This window comes from Camelus bactrianus, chromosome 15, assembly GCF_048773025.1.
Source record: "Camelus bactrianus isolate YW-2024 breed Bactrian camel chromosome 15, ASM4877302v1, whole genome shotgun sequence".
Lineage (NCBI taxonomy): Eukaryota > Metazoa > Chordata > Mammalia > Artiodactyla > Camelidae > Camelus > Camelus bactrianus.
Window position 1 is genome coordinate 63,374,063 of NC_133553.1, and position 12,928 is coordinate 63,386,990.

The 12,928-nt window shown below is 44.0% G+C and overlaps 1 protein-coding gene across 1 annotated transcript in view; it reads left to right on the plus strand.

The window, feature by feature from the left end:
- Positions 1-12,928, plus strand: part of ANTXR1 (ANTXR cell adhesion molecule 1) — a 218,303-nt gene that overhangs the window by 91,359 nt on the left and 114,016 nt on the right. Inside the window, exon 11 of the mRNA XM_074341267.1 lies at positions 12,003-12,072. Coding sequence (XP_074197368.1) covers positions 12,003-12,072 — 70 coding nt within the window. The remainder of the gene's footprint in view (positions 1-12,002; positions 12,073-12,928) is intronic.

Here is a 12,928-nt window from a genome sequence, read left to right on the forward strand (position 1 = left end):
TTTTTCCTACTCCAGTATTCAGTGTATCTTGCCAAGAAAAGATCCGCTTTCAATTGGAAATCCATTTGCAGAGAGATTAGACTAAAAAGGAGATACTGGGGTGTGAGCTGAGAAATGATCCATTTTAACGAACAGTAAATAAAAAATAAACATTTTTACTAATACAGTAATGAAAAATATGCTAGACCATCGTGGTGGTGGGTGGAAACATGAGGAAGGACTATAAACAAAAGCAAGTGATTCTTAACAAACTTACTAAAATTCAGTTGAAAAGCCACGTGAGAAATCTGTTTCCTGGTTTTATAGGCACATTTCTTTTTTGAAGCAAAATTTTATTTCCCTGCTTGATCTTCAATCTGATTCCCTGGGCATGGCTCTGGTTTACTTTTTGTTCACTCTCAAAGGATAAAACTTTGCCTCCTTTGAAGATTATTTTTTTTTCAAACCAAACATTAGTCACGAAAGCAGTTCTAAGAGTCCCAGAGAGGGGCTCTACTTCCCAAGAGGATCAGAGACAACACTCACTCGAATGTAGACGTTCTGGTGTGTTTGTTTTTAAAAATCTGTCCAATTACCCAAAAGCTGTACTTTATCTTAGAAAACACCTGGCCCTCAGGGCTGCTCTGGGCCCCTTAAGGATATCATTGAATTGCACCTACGGTGTTCAGATGAGGAGGAGGGCAGAGAGAGGGGAGCAGAAACTTCCAGAACAAAAGCCTGCTGTTCCCTTTCTCACTGGTTAGAGTGTTGCATCTGTTGGTCAGAGGTACTGAGTGCAATTTGGTTGCATCCTTGGCGGTTTGATGTCACATGAAGATGACAGAATGTCACTTTCTGCAACTCAGAATGAAGAGATAGAAAGGAGCATCTCATCTGGTGGTTCTTCATCAGGCTCCACGTCAGGATCACCCGGGAGCTTCATCCAAGTGATGGCAGCTACTGATGGCCAGACACCTGCCCTGTGCCCTTCCTAGCTCATTTCATCCTCACAGCAGCCCAGAGAGCAAGGAGTTATTTGTAGCCCCATGCTGCTGACAGGGGGACAGAAACTCAGAGATAAAGTGCTCAGGGTCACCCAGATGGCCAGAGATGAAGGCAGTTTGGACCCCAAGTGGTCTACACCAGAGGCTTTTGCCCACGTCTCTACATTGCTTCCAAAATAGGGATCCCCTCAGATCTCCGGGTCCCCTGACCCCGAATGCCTACATCACTCTAGTATGTGTCTGACTTGGTGGCACTGATTCCTGCTGCTCCCCTTCACTTTATAGACAGGAAACCTCAGCTCGGAGAGATTTAGCTACTTGCCCAATGTCACAGAGCACGTTAGAGAGCCAAGCCTTGAACGCTGGTTCAAGAAAAAAATGCCCAGGACCAGGGAAGGAAGAATGCAGGCTTTAGAATGTCAGAGTGTGCAGCTGACTGTGTGATCACACATAAGGCACCTCTTCTGGTTCCCCAGGTGGCCCCTCTTTCTTGAACTTCAGGGGCTTTTTGTGTATCTGTTTCCCCTTTGCCCCGGCTTTCAGAGGGGGGTTGGATTTCTCCCACCTGTTTCTGAAGGGGCTCCTGCCAAGGCTGTGTTAGTCCAGGTTTCTATCTTTCAGATCCAGACAGAAATAGAGATAAGTGGAAATTCACTGCAGTTTTGTTTGGTCAGACAGAAGCCCCAGTAATGTGGAACGGGGTGGGGATCGAAGCGAAGCTGCCACCAGACGTAACTAAGTGGTGAAGATTTTCATTTGAGGGCAAATGAGGTTCTTCCAAAGTTGGTCCAAAGTTATCTGCAGCAGCTCCTGGTAGACAGTCAACCTTGACATTGACCCTGTTCTACCAAGTACGCAGTTGCCTCCAAATAAAACTGATAAGCTGCCTGTGGACTCTGGCATACAGTGGGCTTCTTTGAGGCATGGTTGGAGGAGAGATTTGATTGTGAACTTCCCTGAAACTGCTGTTACCCCAGCCCTGTTGTCCTGATAGGAGAAGCTGGCACCTCTTCTCTTCTGTACAGACGGCTGGACTTCAGTAGACGGTGCTTTTCCCCATGTAATACTGCTCCTTTGTCACTTCAGTGGGATGATGGGAGAAAAAGTGGTTAACACAGAGATGGACCAGGCCCACTGGACCCCCAGGCAGGCCAATAATCTATGCCCCCTTCAAACTGACATTCTTTAAATATTTGCTCAACATTCATTTAGAGGAAAAGTTAGCTGCTACTGAGGAAAAGGAAGAAAGTGAGCTACTGAGATATCTCTCCTTCTTGCAGTTAAGCTCTGGCCCCTAATCTGCATCCACAGTTACTCAAGTATGTACCCGAGGTCTCCTCCCCACCTCTGTCCTGAGTTTCCATATAGGTTTGTGTTCTTTAAGCGCAGTCAGCATTTGCCACAGTTCATGGCCGTGATCATATGGAATTCTTTAGCTACTTTAGTAGACTTTCCCCTCGATCACAATTCCAAAGGTAAAACCTTCCAAACTTAATTGTGTACAGCTAAAAGAGTCTGTGTGTCTGGAGACACATACCTTGTGCGTGAATCCTGAATTGTCTTCAACTAAGTGAAAACAAATCCGTAAAAAATATATTTATTCTTAGCAAATTACAGCTGTCTCAAGAGCACCACTTTGCTGACCTCAAGCTTATGAATTTTTAAAAGGTTGATGCTTTGCTTAGAAGATAATTTCGAAGTTTTATGTCAACAGACAAGAATTTTTTGGTCTAGATTTATTGAGAGGAGAAAATATTTTGCAAGAGCTCTGAGCCCCATTACCTTCATTTAGTTTTCTTGCAGTACCTACATCTGTCCCTATTAACTTCGGATAGAGATGAGTGCCAAACACCGCAACGTTACGTGTAGTATGTTTCCAATCATGTAAAAGCTAATATGCATAGAAAAAATTCTGAAATAGTGTTCCTCAAAGCATTAACAATGTTTATCCCTGGAAGTTAGGATTATCAAGGATTTTCATTTTTCTAAATATATTCCTCTGTATTTCTCAGACTTCTCACACCAACATTGTATTATTTTTATGTCTTTTTTTTTTTTTTTAATGGCAGTACTGGGGATTGAACCCAGGGCCTCGTGCATGCTAAGCATGTTTTCTACCACTAAGCTATACCCACCCCTTTATATAGAGTGTTTTTGTTTGGTTTAGGGGGGTGGGTAATTAGGTTTATCTATTTACTTTATTATTTTTTTAATGGAGGTACCCAGGACCTTGTGCATGCTAAGCATCCATTCTAGCACTGAGCTATACCCTCCCCACTACGTAGTGTATTGGCAGGGGAGGGTAATTTGATTGATTGATTGATTGATATTTAATGGAGGTACTGGGGAACCCAGAACCTTATGCATGCTAAGCATGTGCTCTACCACTGAGCTATTACCTTCCCCTTCCACTTTTATAATTAATAAAAATAACAGTATAAATATAAGCAGAAAATAATTTACATCTTGAGAAGCCAGGCTAGCTGTGCTGAGGACCAGCTCTAAAAGCTGGCAAGTCCAGAACCACAGGGGTCCCAGCCTTGTGTGGGACTGGAGAGTATGTAAGCCCAAAAACAACAATCCAGAGACCAGCAGGGCTCCTGGATCCCAGCCCTGTGCTCCTCTGAGAATGCACGCATGGTCCCTCACCTTTTCCTCCCTCTCCTTCTGGGGCTATGATGTAATCTTGACCTCGTGTACAGTGTTTCAGATAGCCCGCTTCATTTTTCTCCAAGACTGCTCTCAGCCCAGCGTCCTCCACTGCTATTTACAGGAAAGATGTTGTACCTCCACAGCCTTCCTACCCACGTCCGCTCAGAGCCTCGGGAGCCATCTAAGCCCCGCCCCTGGAGGGTCCCCATTTCAGCTATAAAGCTCTGCCCAGCAAAGTGGCTCAGGTGATAGGCCACCTACCGCTAGGAAAACCTGGACCCATCAAAGCCTGCATGGGAGAATTTGCCAGGAAGCACTCTCTTCTTTACCCCAACTGACCAGCTCCACTGGTGTCTTCCAATGGCCCTCTGCCTCCTCTACCTATAATCTTATAAAACCTCTGAACTTTTCTGGACATTTTACCAGTACCCTGGGTGGGCGGGGGGGGGGGGGGGCTGCAAACCACCTAGTAATATCTGTAGGACTCTCTACAATGGGCCCAAGGAAGGTATGAAGCCATGGTAGACATGATGCCAGGATTTCTCACCTTAGCCCTTTTGACAATTTGGACCAGATAATTTCCTGTTGAGGTGCAGAGAGATGCCCTGTGCACTGTAGGGTACTTGGCATCACCCCTGATCTCTGCTCACTAGATCCCATAGCTCTCTTCCCCCAGTTTAACAATCAAAATTGTCTCAAACATTGACATTATCTCCTGGCGGACAAAAATCGCCCCCATTTGAGGGCCACTGCACCACATCCATGTCCAGAGATCTTGTTTGAATTAATGAGCCTCTTCTTGTCACACCTACACACCTGCTGACGGCAATCCAGTGGATGAGTTTCAAGACCCCCTCAGTTTGTACACACGTTCACATCTTGTTTTTTGCAGGTGCCTCAGTCAATGAGCCCAGCAGCACCCCACTTTAGTATTACCAGTTGACATAGGTCAAGTGCTTATTATGAGTTGAACATTTAATCATATCATCTTATTAAATGAATATGAAATGAATATTATTCCATCTTACAGGTGAACACTCTGGGTTATGGGTGGGGTGACACAGCCTGTGGGGGCAAGCTGCCATGGGACTCAGAGACCTGGCTCTGAGTGTGCTCACTGTTCTCTATTCTGCTCTCACCTGCCCCCGAGAACAGGGAGGGAAAGCAAAAGGCATATCCTGGACACAGGAACTGGTGAAGTAGTCGTGTGTAGGCCCAGGCAACTCCCGGGAACCTACTGGCCAAGCTCATTGCCTGATCTTGTAGTAACCAGCCAGGGTGGGCTTCCAAAGAAACCTTGCAACAACTCCAGGCCAGGAAAGGGGTGGAGAGGTGTGGGTCATGTCTCGGGGACAGGATGGTGGCCAGCTTGGTTCTGCCAAGTGAAAGTCTCCCCTCTGGCTTCAGTTGGGCATGAGACAACACTTCAGCGGACTTGTATGTTCTGGGAATTATGCCCCACTTGGCCCCACCCCCCTCTGCGGCACTACCATCTCCTCCCGCTCTGTCATGACTCTTACTTCTCATTGCTCTGACCTCAGAGCCATTGTTCAGCCTTTGCAGGTAGAAGCCATCCTCTCCACTTGCAGAATCTCTGTGTGGTCCCTTTATGTAGAGTTTAATGTCTTCTTTTTAAAGGAATCCATAGGCTTGTGACCTAAGCCGTCTATGAAAACCTTTCAGCCCGGGGACTGGACACATAGTACAAGCCTAACAAATTGTTAGTTTCTTTCTACCCTAAGCCGTGGTTTCCATTTAGCATTGCAATAAGACCCCCATGTTTGTGAATTGCATTGCAGGAGTCCCAGTAGGGCCATCAGCCACCTCCTTTCTGGCCAGGACCCCAGAAAGCTCAAGCCAGATGCTTTGAATTTCATCAACTTGGAGTCCTGCTAAGTATCATTTTATGTCAGGTTTTTGCACAGTATTTTAAAAGTCTCACTTGTTAAAAAGCTGGTTACTTTTCAAGTCAGTAAAAAAGGTAGAAACATCCAGTCTAACTCTAGGTTGTCTCTTCTCTCTTCTTTCAGAGACACATTTCCAAACTAGTTGATAATTTGGTGCTAAGCAGTTACACTTGGCTCAGAGATGCCACAGAAATGCTCCCTAGACCCAGGCGAGATTAGGAGAAAGCAGGGTGAGCTCATTCAGTCCCTAACCTCTGCTATTTTGTCACAACAGGAATGTAAACTCTACTTTGGAGCTTACATCAGCTTTTGGAGGGTTTCAGCAAGCTCCCTCAGATAAGACTAAGGGTTATTTTTCTTGTCCTTTTGGCCAGAAGTAAATATTTATATCAAGAAAGGATTGCCAAGACTTGGAAAAATATTTCAAGTATTTAATCAGCCCTATAAAAGGATTCACTGTGATTGGTGTTTGTATTGACTAATAAATTTTAATCCTGGTTTTATCCCAGATCCATTAGACAGTCACCAACTGCAGGGGAGAATTCTGGAAACTTCTTAAAGAATTACATTGATTCAAAATCAAAACCTGGGAATGTGCACTTCTGAATGTCTGGTTCTAGAACATGGGTTTGTTACAACCAATCTAACTATGAGGGGAGGGTATGGCTCAGTGGTAGAGTGCATGCTCAGCATGCACAAGGTCATGGGTTCAATCCCCAGTACCTCTGTTAAATAAAAGGTATCAATGAAAAAAATAATTATTTATTTATTTTAAATTAAAAAGTAATGAAAATAAATAAATATTACCCAAATAGGTAAATTAAAATTTTTAATTAAAAAAATAAAAAAATTTTAAATAGTTAAAGTGGTAAAAATAAAATAAAAAATAAAAATAAATGGCTAACTAGTTTAAGTTACACTTGTAAAAAAAAAACAAAAAACTAGCTGGGTTGACCATGGGCAAGTCATTTCAACAAAACCTGGGTTTGAATTCCAGCTCTGACTTTCATTTGTAGTACAACACTAACTCAATTAACCAACTTCTCTGAGCCTTGGTTTCCCAAATTGTAAATAAATAATAATAATAATGCTATATGATCCAGCAATCCCACTCCTGGGCATATATCCAGAGAAAACTATAAAAAAAATAATAATAATGTCAAATGAAACCATGGGTATATAGTGTTACACAAAATCAGTATGGATATAGAGATACATATAGATGTATGTGTAAAGATGTATGTGTGTGTGTGTGTCTGTAGATATATATGCATATGTATACATACAGAGATTCACTAAAACTTTTCATTTTCCTCAGAATTCCTAATGCCTAAAAAGATGTTGGATAGAACAATCTAGTTAAACAATTAGACATTCTGAAAATTTTAATTTTCTATTCTGATTTTAAACCACACATTCAATGTCTATTTTAAAGGCTTGGATACTCGTAGGATAATGTGGAATAATGTTCATTAAGTGCTGAGTAATGTACTTTTGCGCATTGTCATTCGTTCCCCACACAACCTCATGCAATGATGTCACCATCACTGTTCACAGATGAGGAACTTGCCCCATCCCACACTAGTAAGAGGTCCTGGGATTTGAACCTGGATCAGTTTGACTGAAGTCAACTGGCCCTGCTCTGTGCCTCTGTACTCATTCTCAGGGATGCTCGGCTCCCAGGACTGGGGCGTTTGTCAGTTTCTCGTAATGACATTCATTGATCTCCAGATCCTGATTTAAATCAAGCCTCTGTTCGATTATCAGACTCTTGTAAAACAAATGCTCTAGATCAGTCTATGTCATGGGTATGCACTGAATTCTGAAATAGCCTGGTAAAAGGCAAGGAAATTTCTATTTATAGATCACCTAAAAATTCCCTTAAGGTCTGGTTTCCAGCCCCCGCCCCTCCCTAATTTCCTCCCAGCTCCAGGCCTCCATCTCCCTGCCTGCCGGATGTTAAGGGGTGAAATGGCCGCGGGTGGACCGAGGAGCTGGGCCCTCAGGCGTCCCCGGGGTGGATGATGGCCCCATAAACATCATACCGCCACCGGCCTTGGCAGAGGGGACGTCGAGGTTGGCATGGCCCCTGAGCCAAAGGTGGCCCAGCTGAGGAGGACGGCTTTGTGCCCTGCTTCCCCGTGGGCGTTCCAGGAAGGAGTCAGATGATCTGAGTTATGGAAACCAAATGAGCCTCCTTTGTTTAGAGAGAAAGGGGAGGGGGGGGGGGAGTCACTCATTTTTGTGGTGAAGTGAAACCAGGCTCCAAACCAAACAGTCTCTCTCAGAGCAGAAAATGCCAGCTCCCCAGCGCAGGCCCACAGCCTCGGAGGCTGATGAAGTGATGGGAGGCCACGTCTCCCCGCTCCTCCTAGAGAGGTTCCCCTCTGCTTTGCTCCAGAAATCAGTGGTCTCCCAGGCGGGAGAGGAGGACACCTCATGCACTCGGTCCTTTCGGGTTGGGATGGAGGGAAGGAGAGGAGCTGTTCGTGGGAAGCCGGGGCAGGAGCCTGTGCCCGGGGGCGTGGCCGCCAGGCGCCCCGCCCAGCTCCTCCAGGCAGGATGCAGCCCGGAGTCACGAGGCCTCCTGTGGTCGCTCTGTGGCTGGCCTGGTGGCTCTGCGGGCTGGCTCTGTGGGAAGGGATCTGCGCTCCCAGGTATTACCAGTGCCTGTGCGGCAGGATAAATCATGGCCAAGAGAAAATAAATATAGGTTGTATTCAGCCATGTCTGTCCCAAGTTCGGTTTATTCTCTAATACGAGCCTTTCCGGAAATGGAGACGCTCCTGGCGAGGATGCTGGAGAATTCAGTTCTAGTCTCGTCTTTGCTTCTGACTTGCTATGCAACCACGGGTTGCTGCGGCCCCTCTGAGACTCCATTTTGCATTTGAAAAATGAGCCCAATGATTCCTGCCTTGCCTTGGTTCACAGGGTAATAGTGAGAGGAGACCAAGCGTGGCTCTTTTCAAGAGGTGGCAGCCAGACTGCCCGGGTGCAGATCGGAGGTCCCCTGCGTGACGCTGGGCAAGTGCCTTCATCTGTCTATGTCTGTTCCTTGCTTTAAAATGAAGGGACTAACATCGTTCCATGATAGCACTGCTAGAAGATTAAATTCCACTGTGATGTGTACAGAGCGCTCAGAGGGCACCTACGCTGCAGCATGCCCCTGCAGGGGGCACTGTCATTACCGCCACCATGGATGGGAAAGCACCCTGAAGATAACAATGCCCAGTTCAGGCGGTGTGTGCTCCGCCGCTGTCCTCATAAGCTTCATAATTGTACTCAACACACCCTCACTATTCCGGCAACATTCCATAATCTGCCAGTGCTTATTCTAAATATGAAAGGGAGCCTCCACTAGCTTCCTGTTACATTTAGAAAAAATTCCTAAAAGGCCTTGGTCATCTGGTCCTGATGCCTTTTCTAGCCTCATTTTGAGCCACTGTCTCACTGAAATTCAAAGCTTTGTCACCCTTCTGTTAGCTCTCCAGAGATCCGGGCTCCTTCCTGCCTTAGGATCTGTGTGGCACTGATTCTTTCCCATTCCGTTCCTTCCACCTGGCTTTCAGATCTCAGCTCACAGAGATTTTTTCCTGACCTTCCAGATGAGTCAGCCCCCTGCGTATTCTTCTTTGTGCTCACCACAGTCTAATTAAATAGTAACTTGTGTAATTAGCAGCATCTTTTTTCTGCTTTTTTGTGCCTTCCTCATTATTCCTCTCCCTTAAGAACTCCTATTCACCCATCAAAACCCAGTGTTGGTGTCATTTCCTATGTGAAGCGCTCCCTCATTCTCTCTGTTCACCTCACCTAGGAAGGGTTAGTCATTCTTATTAGAATTCTAAATGAAGTGTTCATTAAGTGGCATTTGACTAGAGGGCCTAGAAGTGCCTGCATTTTGTTCTGCTAATTAAACTATGCACCCTTATCCTTAAACTAAAAATCCAAGGAATAACAGTGGGGGAAAGGCCGCTTCTTATTAGCTCGGTCAGTGTCTGATGTCCCCAGGGCATAAGTCTTGCCCACAGCCCTAAATCCAATAGATAAATAAAATAGTAGCCATTAAAAAAAAAAAAAAAGTGAGGGGCTTCACCTGTTGTGTTGACCACCAGCCCTAGTACCATGCCTGGCGTGTGGTAAGCATTCAAGAGAATATATTAATAAAAAATGAATGTATTTAAATAAGCAACAAGGATTTATTGTACAGCACAGGGAAATACAGCCATCATTTTGTAATAACTTTAAATGGAGTATAATCTATGAACATATTGAATCACTGTTGTACACCTGAAACTAAGATAATATTGTAAATTCACTTTATTTCAATTTAAAAAGACTTGTGCTAAAGGGCTAAGATTAAATAAGTGTAATATTTTTACTGCTTCAAGAAAAATGAATGTGTTTAATAACTATCTCTCCTGCAACTCCTTTAAAATTCACGAAAGCACAGACTGTTTCTCTTCTCAAAGCCTGTGTCTCTAGCTCATAGTAAGCCTTCAATAAATATTTGTTGAGCGAATGAATGAATGACTCGGAATAACTTCTGTAACCTTTCCCCACTTGATGATCTCTCTAGACATCGGGGGAGACTGTAGTTGACTGTCCTCTTCCTCCTCCTTCCATGGAGACTCAGCGCTTAGAACTCAGATGTGTCCCCCAGCTCCCATCCCATGTGGCTCTGCCATCTTATATCCAGGCATGGAGTGCATAAGACTTCCTAATCTCCACTCAGGCAAATGTTTAGTGTCATTCAAATGTCATTAGAGACATCGGTTTCGCAACAAGTGCCAACAGCAGCACAGCATCCTTCTATTACGTGGGATTCCTGTCTTCCAGTACAACTATCTGTAATCACAGCTTGTTATTAAATATTATTCATCTTGATATCACCTACAAGTCCTACCACAATCTTTTGTACAGAGCATGCACCCAATCAATTTTGAGTCGTGAAGGAATGACTACAATATGCTGAATATAATAAATTCTCAGCCTTGCTTCCGACTTTCAGAATCTGGAAACAATGAAGGTTTTAAGGAGTTCAAGATTAAAGCTGCTTAAGTTTCTCCTGCTCATGCATTGGGATAAGAGAAAGAACTCCTCCACCTTCAGATTCCCCTTAATCTAATCCATCTTTCACAGCTACATTTGCTAAAACTTCCAAAATCATCACTTCAAGTTATTCTCCAAAAGCCTCCAAAGTTCTTATCATAGTTTATAATAGACCTATGTCCAAATCCCTCAGTCTTGCTGAAAGAACTTGGACCAAACTTTTTCCTATACTGATCTTGTCAAATCCTACTTACATCCTACCCTGGAATGTACCTCGTGTCTGCTTTGTCTTTGCTGATGCCATTCCTCCCACCAGGAAAGCTTCTTCCCTGCCTCTCTGACACAGCACAGCTGAAGTTTTCTATTCCCTGTGACCTCATCACATCACCCACCTAAAAGGAGCTCTCTGTCTTCTGAAGCCAAATGATGTTTTGACTTAGCCACTTCTCATATCTGCCAACAAACTTTTTTCTTTTTTTAATTGAGATATAATGACATACAACGTTATATTAGTTTCAGATGTATAACATAATGGTTCGATATTTGTATATATGAGCACCATCATAAATCTAGTTAATATCCATAACCACACATGGTTATGTTTTTTTCTTGTAGTAAGAACTTTTAAGATTTACTCTTTTAACAATTTTCAAATATGCAATACAATATTATTAACTATAATCACCATGCTGTGCACTACATCTCTGGGACTTACTTTATACCTGGAAGTTTGTACCTTTTGGCCGCAATGCCCATTTCCCCTGTCTTCCACCTGCCTCTGACAACTAACAATCTGTTCTCTGTATCTGTGAGCTGTTTTTCTTTTTTCGAGTCCACATATAGGTAAGATTGTATAATATTTGTCATAATATTTGTCTTTGTCTGACTTATTTCACTTAGCATAACGCCCTCAAGATCCATCCATGTTACTGCAAATGGCAAGATTTCCACTTTTTATGGTGGAAAGGTATTCCATTGTACCTATGTATACCACATTTATCTGTAGATGGACATTTAGGTTGCTTCGTGTCTTGTATTGTAAATAATGCTGCATCAGCAAACTTTTTCCATGACTATGGCTTCTCTCTCAAATTAGACTTAGACCCGGAGCTCCCTGAGGACCAGTCTAACATCTTTGCATTTCCTCTCAGTAATGCCTGGTCTGTGGTAAGAGCTCACTCTATTTGCTCACTGATTGACTCAACTGGAATATAGGGTCAAGGACTGATATTCAGGCAGGAGACCTTGAGTGCACGTTAATGGATTTTACAGCTCAAGACTGGTTTCTATTTCAAAAAGTTCCTACTTTTCTAGTGCCTCCCAGGACTTGGTTGATGGTCTCTAGGAGTCCCTGAATATGAAATTATAAATTTGCCTCACTTGTCTTAATCCAGTGACTTCCTTTTTACAGATGAGAAGCCCTTCGCTGTGGAAGATACCTATTTGCTGTGTCCAGCGCCTATTTTAAAGGAAGTTGGCATGTAAGTTTCTACCTGCAGTGAAACCTCACAGCCAGGGAGGAGAGAGGAGGTAGAGGGGGACAAAAGGAGAAGAAAGAGTCTCTCTTCATTGTCATTACAGAGCCTTTCTCTAGACTCCTCCAGATAATGAGGAAGGCGCCGATGCTTACAGTGAGCCAGGCATGAGGATAAATGTTTCACAGAGGGTACCTGACTTTAACCTCCCAAGATCCCAGTGAAGCAGATTACACACCATCCCAATTTTACAGCTGGGAAATCTGTGGCTGAGAGAATTTAAGTAGCTTGCCCAAGGTCACACAGCAGCAAGTGGAAGAGTATGGGTTTAAACCAAGGTCTGTCTGGCTTCATCACAGCTACGTGCCTAGAAAGCGCTCAAGCTTCCCAAAGTGCTCTCACACATGTTACTTCACCCTGGCATCATAATTGCCCTTCTAGAGGGTGATCTCCTTTCTTAGAGATAGGGAAACTCAGAAAGGAAGCTCAGAAAGGCTAAGTGGGTCAACAGCTGGTTCACGACCCCAGATTCAGACACTCTGAGGCCAAGCTCAGTGTTCCCTCCTTATTGTCTCTGCAGAGCATCAAGTCCACCCAGACTGCTCGAGGCGCCCAGAACTAATTTCTGGTGAAGACCTCATGGTGGTGCAGTTACAATAAGTGCTAATGAGAAGTGATCAAAATATTCAAGAGAAGGAAGAGAATTAGCACCCTGAGCAGGAAAAGAAAGATGCGGGGAAGCAGAGAAGCCATGTTTGTGACAGAACGCACCCTAGCCTCTCTGTAAATATGTCTATGACAGGCTGAAGAGAGCATGGTGGCTTTAAGAAAAAATGCTAAACTTGTTCATCTGAATTCTGCT